Below are 15,429 nucleotides of genomic sequence, written 5' to 3' on the forward strand. Positions count from 1 at the left end.
TCAGGGCTTGCTAATCCTTCAGTTCTTTAGAGCCCATGGTCTCTTACCTGTTTTTAGTCACAGAATCTCATCAAAGTAGAATGAATAAACAGGAGTTTTATAAACGTCAAGGTCTTTAGGTGGAGATCCCTTGCACTAGACTATTAAACTTTCCTCGGCATTAAACCAAAATCACCACATATATTTGGACTATATTAATCTACCAACATGTTTCTCAGAACCATAATCTGACACTGAGTACTCTTCTTATATTGAGGGCCAATGAGAAATGGCATATGTTCTGCCACTAGGAAACAACCTCCTATAGTCATTTAATGGTTCACATGTAAAGATTCACAATGTAGTTCTGAGATAAAACAAACCAAAGTTTCTCCCTTGACACTGCATAATGTTTTCTTTCATTAAATGAAAGCAACGTAATCCATCAAGTTTTCCTTTTCTGTCTTGCTTCAAATGCAGTAGCTTCCCGCAGCCTAGATTTTTCTAACATCATTATTTCACATCTTGCCCACCTTCCCACCCATCTCTCTCCCTGCCTAACACTTGGCTTTTATTCTTTTACTAATGTGTTATGAATTTGTGTTTTAAGATTTTTTTGCCTTTTGCAAACATTATTGTGTTCAAAATGAATACTTTTTAGAATGAAATGACTAATACATAGAAAAATTTCTCACATTTAAATTTTTTAACTGTTCTATACTTTCTTTTTAAACTTTTAAAGTTTAGGTATCATTTACAAGTAATAAAACACTAAGGTAATTGTTTATTAGTTCCATCAGTTGTGACAATTTTAAAATTATCATCTGCTTTATATACTTTTTGGAAGCAAGAAGGGTATAAATGAATAAATAGTCGATTCATTCATGAGTTGACCTGTGACAGACTAACAGGGGGAAAATGGACAAGGGTGAGACTGGAAATAAGAAGACAAGATAAGGCATTATAACAACCATAGAGATAAGAGTGACAGGGTTATCCCAGAAAGGTGGCAGTGAGAATGAAAATAGGGCAAGATAAAAACGATACTGCTATCAAGGTTAGAAAATAACCACTATGAAAACGAAGAGACAGTAAGAGTGGCTGAGGAGCCTCTCTACACATTATTTGTTTATAGTGAGTGTCCATTAAAGATTCATCTATTCATCCAACAAACTATTATAAGCCTATTTTGAATCAGGCATAAAAAAGTCAGATTCTTGCCTCCTCAGTTTCATAACTGTAGCACAAATTCAGTCAAGAACTCACAAGTTGTCCAAATCTTTTAACTTCTAATACTTAACTACAAGAATACTCTCTCACAACCTGATAAAAAATGAGTTCCACAACTAAAAGATTTATACTATTATTGGTAGTGAATAAAACATCCACTTTAGAGGTTAGCTGGCTATTTACCTGGCTTCTTGATGATAAAATTAAAATTTGAAAAGCGAAGACTCACATAGTGAGAATAACTAAATTTCAACTCAGTGGCATATGTTTTTTCAGCCCCCTCTTAAGCTTCACTTAAGAAATAAGTTGAGGGGCACCTGGGTGGCTCAGTGGATTAAGCCGCTGCCTTCGGCTCAGGTCATGATCTCAGGGTCCTGGGATCGAGCCCCGCATCGGGCTCTCTGCTCCGCAGGGAGCCTGCTTCCTCCTCTCTCTCTGCCTGCCTCTCTGCCTACTTGTGATCTCTCTCTCTGTCAATTAAATAAATAAAATCTTTAAAAAAAAAAAAAAAAAAAAAAGAAATAAGTTGATTCACAGACTTACCTTTCAGAAGTGTACAAATCTCATATTAAAATAACAGTTTGGTCTGAGGTTATCAAATACAAAGCACCTATTAAATATACTCAATTCCCTCTATTTAACTCACTATATAAGCAGTTACTATATATTTTTCAAATCTTAACCTAAGGAATTTTCAAGTTATCTAATTTCACTTTGGTTCCTTAATTAGAAGTCAAATGAAGTATCCTGAAAAATCCAGCATTTAATAATCTTCCCCGAAGCAGATGGCCCCTCTGGTACTGTTCTTTTCCTCAACAGAAACAGTGTTCAAAAGTTTATGATTGTGATTCATTCATCAGCAAACATGTGACTAAGGGTCAAACACTGTATAAGAATTAGAAATACAAACATATACTAACATACTGATAATAACAAAAAGCTTAATTCAACAAATAGTGTTCTGGGGCGCCTGGGTGGCTCAGTTGGTTAAGCGGCTGCCTTCGGCTCAGGTCATGACCCCAGAGTCCTGGGATGGAGACCCACGTCGGGCTCCCTGCTCCTTGGAGAGTCTGCTTCTCACTCTGACTTTCTCCCCTCTCATGCTCTCTCTCTCAAATAAATAAATAAAATCTTTAAAAAACAAACAAACAAAAAAAAACAAATAGTGTTCTATAAGCAGCAATAATTCAAACATGAAAAACTGGAAATGAATAACTAGTCCAGTGAATAACAACATCAATATGTGGAAGAATATTCCAATGTAGAATTACTACATTTTAATTCTTTGTTTGAGACAATGCCATAGTCAAAATGAAAGCAGAAATAAACAAGGTCAGGGCACATGACTACTTATTATTTAATGATGACCAAAAAGCTTATCAATTTAATAGATTACTAAGAAATTATAATAGAATTTTTTTCTCAGTAATACAAGCTTATTAACTACTTCTTATTTCATTACTATTCACCTGCCTTCTAATATGAACACTACCAGTGCAATACCCAAAGAATTCAGCCCTTTAACGTTTAAGTTTATTGGTTATAAATAATACTCATTTTTTGGTGTCACTTGACTATAAATTTCCCAGTCAAAACTATAAAAAAAGAACGCAGAATATAATTCAGGCAGGATTCATCAACAAACAACAGAAGTTGCTAAACTTAGTTTTATAATTAAAAAGGTATAAAATCAGCATAAAACATATTACTGCAATGTATTACTTTTAAATTAGGTAATTTAGGAAGAAAAAACAAATCACTCTTCAATTCCCTAAATCTTCCTAACAGATATTTCGAAAGACAGAGTTTGGGCCCAAACTCAATGAAACCAGAGAACAGCAACAGTGAAAAGTAACTGGATCTATCCTTTTCTGAAAAATGGTAGTTTAGAGCAAGAAAAAACATGTATGTGTCCAGAGATTGTGGTATCTTCAATCCTCGAGGAAATAACATCCATATTCAATTATCTCCATCCTGTACATACTTTATTCTTCCAAGTTCTTTGGATTTTAAAAAAATGAGTATCCCTTAGATATAAATATATTCAGAAATAACTCATAGGAGCTTTTAAATGAAGACAAAATCGGAGCCATACACAGTTAATGTCATATTAAGAGGGTAAGAGACAGGCTCAGGGTAATGAAAATAAAATAATGATCCTAAAATTTAGCTAAGTAGTATAACTTTTATTCTCCAAAACTTATTTCAATTGATTTAGGGGAAAAATAGTTTTTTTAAAAAGATGCAACTTAGTTCTGTGCGTAAGATAAATACCACGCCAAACATGAACATTCTTGAATTTATTCTTTTTTTTTTTTTTTTAAGATTTTATTTATTTATTTGACAGACAGAGATCACAAGTAGGCAGAGAGGCAGGCAGAGTCTTAAATTTATTCTTTGGTGAAAGTGAGTTATTTAAAAGTCAAAAGTGCTCTAAAATATTAACTCAGTTTTAAAGGAAAGAGGAAAGAATGTTAGAAAACTGCTTATCAAAAACAGAAGAGATGCAGGATTGGAGCCATTCACAATCATACTAATTAATTCTTGAGGAGCAATTATGGCAAACAGAAGCCAGAAGTGGCAAAATTACCACCGGTCAGTCAAGTATCTCTTATGCCTAAAGATTAAATTTCTCTTTTTTATAAGTCATTAAACAGTTTTTTTCAATGCTATATTAAGATGTCACGATTTTAATTTATAAATAAACACTCATACACATTTTATTTCTTTTAAAAAAGAAATTTAAAAAGTCATATTCCAAACACAAAAGCAATCAAATAAGAGAAAATGGGCTTAATACTGCTGTCTTATTACCAAATAGAAAGAAATAAAAGACAGGAAAGAAGGTGGCCAAAATCCCAGAAGCAATTCCGCATAAAAAGAGTTAAAGGGCAGAGGCTTAGCTCCAGAGCCAGTGACCATTTGCAAGTCTCCTAGGTATACTCCCAGAAGACACATTATCAGATTAAAGGCACAGTAAACAAACGGGGCTGAAACCTTTCTTTGTCCAAGCCCAGCCTCTTCTTCCTGTGATGTCATACTACAAATCTAGCAAGCTTTTCTTTTCCACTTCAGAGAAAGCCCATCTCACAATACATCTGGCAACGGAGGAAAAGGCTTCGATTCAGCAAGAGCTAACACGCTTAGGAATTTATTTCGGAAACTTTTAAAGACTCTTCTGCTTACCAGCATCTGGAATCCACTGCAGGAATACCAACAAGGAAAACTTCATTTAAAAGGAGCAAGTGAGACCAAACTGGAAATGTTTAAGTCTCTGAAACTCTGCACTGAAAGCAAAAAAAGACGGCTACCTTCATCTTAAATATTCTGGAGCGTAAAGAAACTTTAATTTTGGGAATATTCATCTTGACTACTGAAATACAAATTTACCAGATGAGTAGCTTTATTCCCATCTCAGAACACAGCTTTTCTTTAAATGTATAATCCAACAGTTTGGCTTCACTGACTACATTTTTCTCAAAAGTTGTTCGTCAGTTACCTAAACCCTGGATTCATGGATTTTCTGGATTAGAAAATGAGAATATCTTCCTGTTGAAGAACCAAGTGGAAACTTTACAGCAACGAATTTCATGTTTCTTACTGAGATTTCAAAGAAAAAGGAAATATTTATAAAACCATCTAAAGATACAAAGAATTTGCACATACTTTGGAGCTTATAAAGTGATCACAATCTGAATACCAAAGAAGACTGCAGCTGACCAAAGGACTTCAATTCTGTAAATTGGACGTGCCTTTATAATGGTAAGCAATAACAGCTCCAACTGCTCCTATGATGACTCCTTTAAGTACACTTTGTATGGGTGCATGTTTAGTATGGTCTTCGTGCTTGGGTTAATATCCAACTGTGTTGCCATATACATTTTCATCTGCACCCTCAAAGTGCGAAACGAAACCACAACATACATGATTAACTTGGCAATGTCAGATTTGCTTTTTGTTTTTACTTTGCCCTTTAGGATTTTTTACTTTGCAACACAGAACTGGCCATTTGGAGATGTACTTTGTAAAATTTCAGTGATGCTGTTTTATACCAACATGTATGGAAGCATTCTGTTCTTAACCTGTATTAGTGTGGATCGGTTTCTGGCAATTGTCCACCCATTTAAGTCAAAGACTTTAAGAACCAAACGAAACGCAAAACTTGTGTGCATTGCTGTATGGCTAACTGTAATAGGAGGAAGTGCACCAGCAGTTTTTTTTCCATCCACCCACTCTCATTTTTGCTTTGAAAAATTTCCAGAAGCCACATGGAAAACGTATCTCTCAAGGATTGTAATTTTCATTGAAATAGTGGGATTTTTTATTCCTCTAATTTTAAATGTAACTTGTTCTAGTGTGGTGCTAAGAACTTTAAATAAACCTGTTACATTAAGTAGAAGCAAAATAAACAAAACTAAAGTTTTAAGAATGATTTTTGTACATTTGGTCATATTCTGCTTCTGTTTTGTGCCTTACAATATCAACCTTATTTTATATTCTCTTATGAGAACACAAACATTTGTAAATTGCTCAGCGGTGGCAGCAGTGAGGACCATGTACCCAATCACTCTCTGCATTGCTGTTTCGAACTGTTGCTTTGACCCTATAGTTTATTACTTCACGTCGGAAACGATTCAGAATTCAATAAAAATGAAAAACTGGTCTGCTAGAAGAAGTGACTTGAGATTCTCTGAGGTTCACAGCACAGAGAACTTTATTCAACATAACCTACAGACCTTAAAAAGTAAGATATTTGACAGTGAATCTACAATATAAACTGCCAGAAATGAAATCACTGGGACTACACTGGGAACCTCTAAGTTCCTTCAACTGTGAGAAGTGTTTTCTTGGACAACTATTTCTCCACCTCTGAAAGAAAATAAACACGTGGACATTTTAAAGTTATTAGTATAAAAATTGTATTCAAAGTGTTAAGTATTAAAATGTATTCTATTCTTGTATACATACCATTTTATTTTTCTGAGCCATTTTGACCTGTACATTCCTCTTCATTAAAAAAATCCCTAAAAGACTGGTTCAAAGTCTAAAAGTGACTATGACTTAAATCATGTGATGACCATGTGTACTGTTTAATTTCTTAGCAATTTTAAATGATTTATAACAAAATAAACGTTTTGCGTACTTAATATTTTTATTCAACATATATCTAATTTCTATTTCAATCTGAATTGAAACTACTAATCATGTTTTTTGAACTATAACATAAATGAGAAAGGAGAATAATTTGAAATAATCAGTGGTTTTGGAGGGTCTTTAAAAAAAACAGCTTAAAATCTCTTCTCTAGAATAACAACACACTATTTGGGGATCTCGAGCAGTTACAGATAATATCCAGGCTTTTGTCTTTATAGACAATTCATAAGAACCATGTGCTACCTAACCATGTAGTATGTAAGCTTTAAAATTATTATTTTGATCTATTTTCTAGATATAACAGCGCTCAATTTCAAAATAATACATGCCACCAAAATTGAGAGGGAAGAAGCTAACAAAATGCTGTTTTGCTAGGTACATTAAAAAAAAAAAAAAAACTACTTGGAGGTACATTTTAAAGGTATATTTTGTCACAATAAGTAACCTGTATATGCACCTTAAATCAGAAATACCACAGATATTAAGACAGTGAAATACAAGACTTGGTGTTTAGAAAGTGATCAATGACTATATTACTTCCCTTTTCTTTTTTTAATTTATTTTTATTTTTTTGTTAATTTTTTATTTTTTTATTGACATATAATGTATTATTAGCCCCAGGGGTACAGGTCTGTAAATCGCCAGGTTTACACACCCCCTTTTCTCTTTTGACCATTTAAAGTCAAATATTGAACAGCTGAAAATATTTCCACTTAGGCAAAATGTTAATGTATAACAAAATAATTTATAAAGTAAAAACAGTTCCTTATGTAAAAAGCAGCAAAACTACAGGGCCAAATAATTCAGTACAACTACATTTTCATTTCTTAAACACTGATAAGATACTGATTTGAGCTATAATTTAGTAGATATTAAGTACCAACTACACTAAAACTTTTTCATTTTCCGACATATATTTTCTTCTAAATTCAAGCAGTTCTCCAAAGTTAACTATAAAGGAATGCTTTTTATTTGAGAAAATGACATAAATAAATTCAGCATTCAATGTATTTTTATTTTTACATCTAATCTTTCAAGTCTTGAACACAACTTTGGACAAATACTTTTTTTTTTTTAAGCAATATAAGTTTATTAAGTGAAGATACAGAAGAAGCTCTCAAGAATGAGAGGGGTCCCAACAGGGTTGCCATAGGCAATTACTCTTAATTTAAATTTGATTTTTGCTCTTCTCTGGGTTTGGGCTACAATGATTTCAGACAAATCATAGTCATTTGTTAGATAAATAATCCATTTTCAATAAAATAATGGGGGAGGGGGAATTTTCTTTAGGTAGTCATGGTTTCCTTTAGATAAAACCAAAAGCAAAATAAATCCTTAATGTCTTCAATTGGGATACTTTTTATTTGATATCCCTCTTCAGAAAACAAATCCTAGCACTTTTGAAAAGTAACAACTTAATGATGTAGAAAAAGAGGAGCTGAGAATTTGTAACTGAGATTTCTCTCAGTTTCCCTGGCTTAAATATCTGTGAGCAAGATCTCAAAGTATGGCTGTTACTTTAAAATACAAGCAAAACTGTCATTAGATATTTGTTGTTACTGTGATTACTGGAGATATTTTTGTTGCCCTCTTGTCAACAGAAAGATGAATCAAAAGTTTTGTAAGATTTTTCACAAAGTAATAGCTAACAGATAACAAATACTAGTATTCTCTTGAACTTCAAAATCCTGGGTAAAGCTTAACTACACAGACAGTGTAGTTAAGTAGTTGAGTGTACTAAAGTCATTTTCCTTTGTTAGCATTGCACCTTATGGTAAATTACATACTCAGAATTTTCTCTGTCTTCTTTTCCCAGAAAACCTCTTGAGAATGCTTGAGAGTTTTACTCCTTTTACTTAAAAGTGATAGTCCAGGGGCGCCTGAGTGGCTCAGTGGGTTAAAGCCTCTGCCTTCGGCTCAGGTCATGATCCCAGGGTCCTGGAATCGAGCCCCGCAACGGGCTCTCTGCTCAGCAGGGAGCCTGCTTCCTCCTCTCTCTCTCTGCCTGTCTCTCCACCTACTTGTAATTTCTGTCTTTCAAATAAATAAATAGAATCTTTAAAAAAAAAAAAGTGATAGTACAAAGACATCCCTCTCAAAAAACTATGCCCACTGTTTTTAACATGTTTATAAAAGATTTAATTGATCTTCTGTTCCACATTAAAACCCTTCAAAGGAACAAAAGATGAGAACATTTTTAAGGTATGGAAAACAGCTCTCTAGGATCCTAATGACTAGTTCTAAACTCAGAAATGACCTTTTCTGAGGAAATAACAATTAAGTAACTAGTTTATCAAAAGAACATATGAAAATATATGTGCTATACATAATATATATACAAAAAAATTAAAGAAACTAGACACACTACTTCATCAAGGAGTTTTGACTATATTCTACATTCAAAATACTGAAAGTGGATTTGAGGTATAAATTTATAGATGCTGGTATTTAAAGATTAGTCACTCAATTGAGTAATATAAACTATAATAATCAAAAACTTCATATAAAACTTCATATCCCGGGGCGCCTGGGTGGCTCAGCGGGTTAAAGCCTCTGCCTTCAGCTCAGGTCATGATCCCGGGGTGCTGGGATCGAGCCCCGCGTCGGGCTCTTTGCTTAGCTGGGAGCCTGCTTCCTCCTCTCTGCCTGCCTCTCTGCCTACTTGTAATCTCTATCTGTCAAATAAATAAATCTTTAAAAAAAAAAAAAAAAAAAACTTCATATCCCCATCTGAGAAACATTTAATTTATGACTCATATCTAAAGCAACTGTTTTTTGGTTCTGTAATTTTGGACCCCTAATGAATGAACCTGATATGTGATCTCTTATATATCTCAACATATTAAGTTACTATTGCCTAGCAGAATCTTTACTACTTTCCAACACTCAATTTTTTTTTAGTACTTACATGTCAATCCAACCCAGATGCAAGTAAGGGAAGATAACCTGGTGCTCTTAGTTGTGAATAAACTGGGCTAGGCTGGAAATCAAATTATCCATTTATAACATGATTTCCAAGAAATAAATTCTAAATTAAAAGGAACTAATGGGGCGCCTGGGTGGGTCAGTGGGTTAAGCCTCTGCCTTCAGCTCAGGTCATGATCTCAGGGTCCTGGGATCGAGTCCCACATCCAGCTCTCTGCTCAGCAGGGAGCCTGCTTCCCCCTCTCTCTCTGCCTGCCTCTCTGCCTACTTGTGATCTCTCTCTGTCAAATAAATAAAATCTTTAAAAAAATAAATAAATAAAAGGAACTAATGGACAAAGTTAAGGGCACAAAACATCTTTAAATAGACCAGACTATTTAATGGTCCACAATATCTAATTACAACATTTTCCAGAAATCAACATACACACTTTCCTAAAATCACAAATTCTTAATTACCTATTTAGTCTTTCTTCAACCTTTTTACCTGATGTCTGCTACCCATTTTTTGACAGTCAATTTTACAAAAATACAAAGAATTATCAATTAAACAATGCAACTGATCAGGATAATAGAATAGTATGAAATTAACTCCAGGCCAACTTCTCTATCAAGTCCTCCCCCTTCCTCCTGTTCTCAAAAAAGATTTACTCCAGGGCACCTGGGTGGCTCGGTTGAGTGACTGCCTTGGGCTCAGGTCATAATCCCAGAGTCCTGGGATCTAGTCCCACATTAGGCTCCCAGCTACATGGGGAGTCTGCTTCTCCCTCTGACCTCCCCTCTCATGCTTTCTCACTCTGTCTCTCTCTCTCTCAAATAAATAAATAAAATCTTAAAAAAAAAAAATTTACTCCAGTAACTCCTTAAAAGGATACAAAACAATCTCTCATCACACTGATTCAAGTGCTGAAAGCAGTGCCAAAAACAGAATCCAAGATATAAGACCCCAGAAGCAGAGATAATTCATGAACTTAATAACCACTCTTCAAACTCAAACCTCACTTTACTCATATAGCATCAACTCATCAACTAATTTTTGAAAATAATTAAAATTTAAGTAAAGAGTAAAATGAGAAACAAGTATGTGTTATATACTTAAAGCCAAATTATAGTTAAAAGCCATAGGGCGCCTGGGTGGCTCAGTGGGTTAAAGCCTCTGCCTTCAGCTCGGGTCATGATCCCAGGATCATGGGATCGAGCCCCGCATCGGGTTCTCTGCTCAGCAGGGACCCTGCCTCCCCCTCCCTCTCTGCTTGCTTCTCTGCCTACCTGCGATCTCTGTCAAATAAATAAATAAAATCTTAAAAAAAAAAAAAGCCATAGGGTGTATGTGCTGAGTTCTATTAACCTTCGCATCAACATGACTTCTGGTAAATTCACAATTTAAAACTAAAAGAGTCTACAGCTCATCTTAACTGAAGAATTAATGGGCCAAGTAACTTGCATAAGGTCACATAACAAGTTAAGGTAGAGCCAGGAGAAGAACTTGGGGGTTTTTGTTTGTTTTTGACTTATCTATTTCTTTAATGGTGGTCAGGGAAGCAGCACATGCAAAGACCCTTCGTATACCGAAAGAACTAAAACAAAGCTAAAGTAGCTGGAGATAGAGGGCTGAGGCCTTACATGTACTTATAGGCCATAGTACAACCATGTTAAGATCTGAGGAGATGTGGAAAGCCCTGAAGAATTTCCAGTTGGGAGAGAAATGATAGATTTGCATTTCAGAAAGATTCCTCTGATTACAGGGTAGAGATGCATTTGTCTTCAGCAAAATGAAAACTATCACAATAAGAGAGATATATTTATTCAATTTTAACTAAAAGAGCTGTTCTAAACCTTTATTTTATATTTTCTCCCTTATAAAATGGCCTTTCTTTTTTGAAATGATGCTGATGAAAGATGGCAAGAATATTTTAATGTCATCACTTTATAAAATTAAATGAGCAACCCTTGTGAAGAAATTGGTACATTCATACACTGCTGATGCGAACAGAAAATGGTATGACCCTTATGGACAGGAATTTGGCAATATCTCTCTCTCTCTCTTTCTCTCTCTCTCTCTCTCACACACACACACACACACACACACACACACACACACTCACTCTTTAAGCCAGCACTCTCATTTCTAGGTGTGTACCCTGAAGACATAATTTCAATAATGTAAACACACGTACAAGGTGCAGCAGTATTTGAAACTGTAAATATTGGAAACTACCTAGAAGTCCAAGCACAGAAGACTGGCTGAATAAATTGCAGAACATATACAATGCAGTACCTCAAAGCTGTAATAAAGAATGAGAAAGAGCTCTATGAACCGGTAAGCCGAGATTTCCAGGAAGTGGTAAGTGCAAAAAGTAGTGTAAGATACTTATGGCATGCTATCTTTGGTATAACAAAAGGCAAAATAAGACAGCATACATACATTTGCTTATTTTCATCAAAAGAAATATAAGAAAGATAAACCAAAAAGCAAGTAATAGGGGTGAAGCACAGCACAGAAAGGACATGGTAGGTTATGACACTTATCTGAGTGTAAGATTCCGGGAAACATGTTCATGTTATACATCAGGAATCAGAAAACTCTTTTCTTCAAGGGTCAGATAGTGAGTATCTTAGGCCTATGGGCTATAAGGTTCTGTTGCTATTTCTCAACTCTGCCTTACAGCATAAAAGCAACCACAGACAAAACATAAGTGAATGAGTGTTGCTGTGTTCCAATAAAACTACACAATCAGGTGGTTGGCCTGGGAGCTGTATGTGCCACTTCTTGTTCCACATAGTCAAAAAACTAAAGCCAACAAGGATGGGAAAGAAAAAAAACAAACCCACCCTAGAACTACATCCATAATTGGTACTCGGCACGTAATAGTTCTCAATCACCTGTTGAATGAATGAACCTTAAAATTCTATTAAAAGACGAACATGAGTTCTAGTGGGTAGTGGGGCGCCTTGATCTCAGGACACCGAGATTATGACCTGAGCTGAAATCAAAGAGTCAGATGCCAACTGAGCCATCCAGGTTCTACCCTCCCCTCCACCCTACTCCCTATCAGCCGCCCCCCCTTTAAATAATCATTGTCACCACTGTTACCATGTTATATTGGGACTACTACAATTACATCCTCGGCCTGCTTCCTTTTTTTTTTTTTTAAGACAGTATTTATTTATTTGAGAGACAGGAGGAGAACACAGAGGCAGAGTGAGAGGGAGACTAAGAATCCCCACTGAGCAGAAAGCCCCACACAGGGCTTAACCCCATGATCCCAAGGTCACAAACTAATCAGAAGGCAGACACCCAACCGACTGAGCCACCCAGGCACTCCCTCAGCCTGCTTCCTGTTTTGTTCTCTTCAACCATCCAGGACAGGTCAACCAGATTTACCTATTAAATCACCACTTTATACCAATCACTTAACGTCCAGTTTTTTTGGGGGGGGGGCGGTTGTTCATTTTTTAGAGAGGGAGGGAGAGGTGGGATGAGGGGCAAAGGGAGAGGGACAGATCAGTCTTCATGCCCAGTGCAGAGTATGAAGTGGGGCTTGATTTCAGAAACCCTGAGATCATAACCAGAGCTAAAATCAAGATTTGGAGGCCCAGGGGGACTGAGCCACCCAGGCGTCCCTGTCCAGTTTTAAAAGTTGTCAGATTCTCCATTGCTTGAAAGAGAAAGTCCAGTTTCAAATTTCAGCATTCTCCAAAATACAGTCCTGACCTCTCAATTTTTTGGTGTATCTTCTCTCTCCCAAATAAGATTCCTCCACTCCTGGATGGTCTACTACATGTCCTGTGTTCCTAACTGGAATTTTATTGACTCTAGACATTTAGGCACATGACAAACTAATTGCCCCACTCTCTACCCCAATCAATAAAACTCACTGTGCCCCTTTTCTCTGATAAAATCCTTTTCATCCTCCAAGGGCCAGTTCAACTCCTAAACGAAATCTTCTTTGATAATGCTTATTGTCTATATCACTTATTTAGTTTTTTTTTTCTGCATTTGTTACTTATCCTTTTATCTTCCTGACACCTCAAGGTCCTTAAGGAAAGGGATTATGTTCTGTACTTCTTTGTATTCTTTATAGCATCTAACATAGGTTAGATTTATTTATTATAGTGAGAGAGGGAGCATGGCGGGGGGAGGGCCAAGGGAGAGGGAGAGAGGGAGAATCCTTAAGCAGACTCCCCACTAAGCACAGACACCACCCCCCCCACATGAGACTTATTCCCAGGACACTGTGATCATGACCTAAGCCAAAATCAGAGCTGGCCACTTAACTGAGCCACCCAGGTGCCCCTGAAGGTTAATTTTTAATAACCAATATGTATTTCCTTATTATAGTACCTACTCTGGATATTTGTCAGTGTAGCTCTAATAAATGCCCTATATTTATACACAAAAATGTAAAGAAAATAAAAGCTGCCTCTTATATCATGTATGGTACACTTAATTCTTCAAAAGCCAAAGAAAGAGAATAAAGTTTCCTTTGTTAATACTACTCTATGACACAAGAATTCAACTCTTGCCGTTATCACCATAAACTTGATTTACCTTAGTTACTATTGAATCCCCACCTTTAGATGAGGTTATAGAGTTGTTAAAAGAAACCACTGTGTTATTTAAGACATTCTTTATGTAACTATGGATTTCTTTTTTGGAACAACTATTTTCTAGACCTGTTGTATCCTAGAATTGTTCCCACTTTTTTCTCTCTGCACTCCTGTTTAATTCTTAGATCTCATAATTTCTCCCTTCTTGGTTTTGTTTTTTAATTTGTTAAATCATATTCTCTAGTAATTTTATTTCAAAAAGGATAGTCAAGAGATAGACCTTCTGAGCCTTAGATGTCTGAGAATTGTTTCATTTTACCCTCTGGTTTGACATGTAGGTTAGACACAAAATTCTAGGTTATCAGATATCAATACTCCTACTAAAAACGTTGATGCTGATCTGGATCTTACTCCACTGTAATTAACTTACTTTTTCCTGGCTGGAAGCTTTTATGATTTTCTCACTACATTTGGAATTCTGAATTTTTCATCAAGATGTATCCACATACATTTATCCCATTTGGACCTATGAACCCTTTCCACTAGATCTTCTGGTTTTGAAAATTTTTTGTTATTATTTTTTTTAATCTGATCTTTCTTTTGGCGATGGGTATTAACTGAGGTTACCCAAAAAATACCAAAGTTAGGGCAACATAACCTCACAGCACAGTAATTTGATGCGCTTTTGTCTTAAGAAGAATTACCTATCCTGTATCATTTTTTCTTCAAATCTGTTATAGAAGTCTATAGATTCATCTAATTTACCTAACTTACCTAATTTATAGATTTACCTACTTCTCTGCTCCGCTTCTCTTATAGACTCAGCAGGAAGCTGTAGGTACCGTGTGTGTGTGTGTGTGTGTGTGTGTGTGTGTGTGCATGTGTGTATGTGTGAATACACAAAAGTTGGGGTGGGGTCAGACATGTATTTGTATAGTTTGTACACTTCACAAAAGCACATGGCTTCAGCATAAATTTCTCATACCAAATCAGGAGTACCTGTATCCAAAGGGGCATCATTTTCTAATTCCTTAGTACAGAGGAATGTGCATTTTCCTGATTCTTATAGGTTGGTATGGACTGAGGTGGGGGACTGGTCCAAATGTTTCATGGACTAACGTTCTCAAGATATAGTGGCCAGAGAAGCAATACCAGCATTGCCTAGAAACATGTTGGAAATATAAATTCTTGGGCACTATCCAAAAAATTTGGGGTTGCACCCAGCAATCTGTGACCTGTGTTTTAACAAGTCCTCCAGGTCATTTTGATGCATGCTCAGGTTTGAGAGCTACTGGCAGACAGCACTTTTTAAAAAAAAATTCTCCTGATTGCTGCCTTACTCTCTATAACTGCTACTTTGAGCTTGGAGGTTAAGACTCCCACTTCCACCAGAGCCCTTTCCTGTGTGTATTCAGAGCTGTGGTTTTATCAACTTTGGTCAATCCTTCAATATGTCCGTCACTTACTTTTTATCCTCAAACCTGAATCAACTGCTCAACTTCCCTCCATAGTTTTTCTACTTTATCGTCTCAGTATTGCAGGATTTCACCCCACAAGTGCTTTTTAGTTTTCCTTTCTGTAACTTTTGGAG

General features: G+C 35.9%; 2 protein-coding genes across 2 annotated transcripts in view; one reads left to right on the forward strand and one right to left on the reverse strand.

The window, feature by feature from the left end:
- Positions 1-15,429, reverse strand: part of RB1 (RB transcriptional corepressor 1) — a 163,976-nt gene that overhangs the window by 53,276 nt on the left and 95,271 nt on the right. The gene's annotated exons all lie outside the window — the stretch shown is intronic.
- LPAR6 (lysophosphatidic acid receptor 6) lies at positions 4,053-6,241 on the forward strand. The gene has a single exon (XM_045977935.1). The coding sequence runs from the start codon at positions 4,969-4,971 to the stop codon at positions 5,983-5,985; it is 1,017 nt and encodes a 338-aa protein (XP_045833891.1). The 5' UTR covers positions 4,053-4,968; the 3' UTR covers positions 5,986-6,241.

This window comes from Meles meles, chromosome 14, assembly GCF_922984935.1.
Source record: "Meles meles chromosome 14, mMelMel3.1 paternal haplotype, whole genome shotgun sequence".
Classification (NCBI taxonomy): domain Eukaryota; kingdom Metazoa; phylum Chordata; class Mammalia; order Carnivora; family Mustelidae; genus Meles; species Meles meles.

Bases quoted from the DNA above. Each gene is read 5' to 3' on its own strand.
- LPAR6 (XM_045977935.1), top strand. From the start codon at position 4,969: ATGGTAAGCAATAACAGCTCCAACTGCTCCTATGATGACTCCTTTAAG.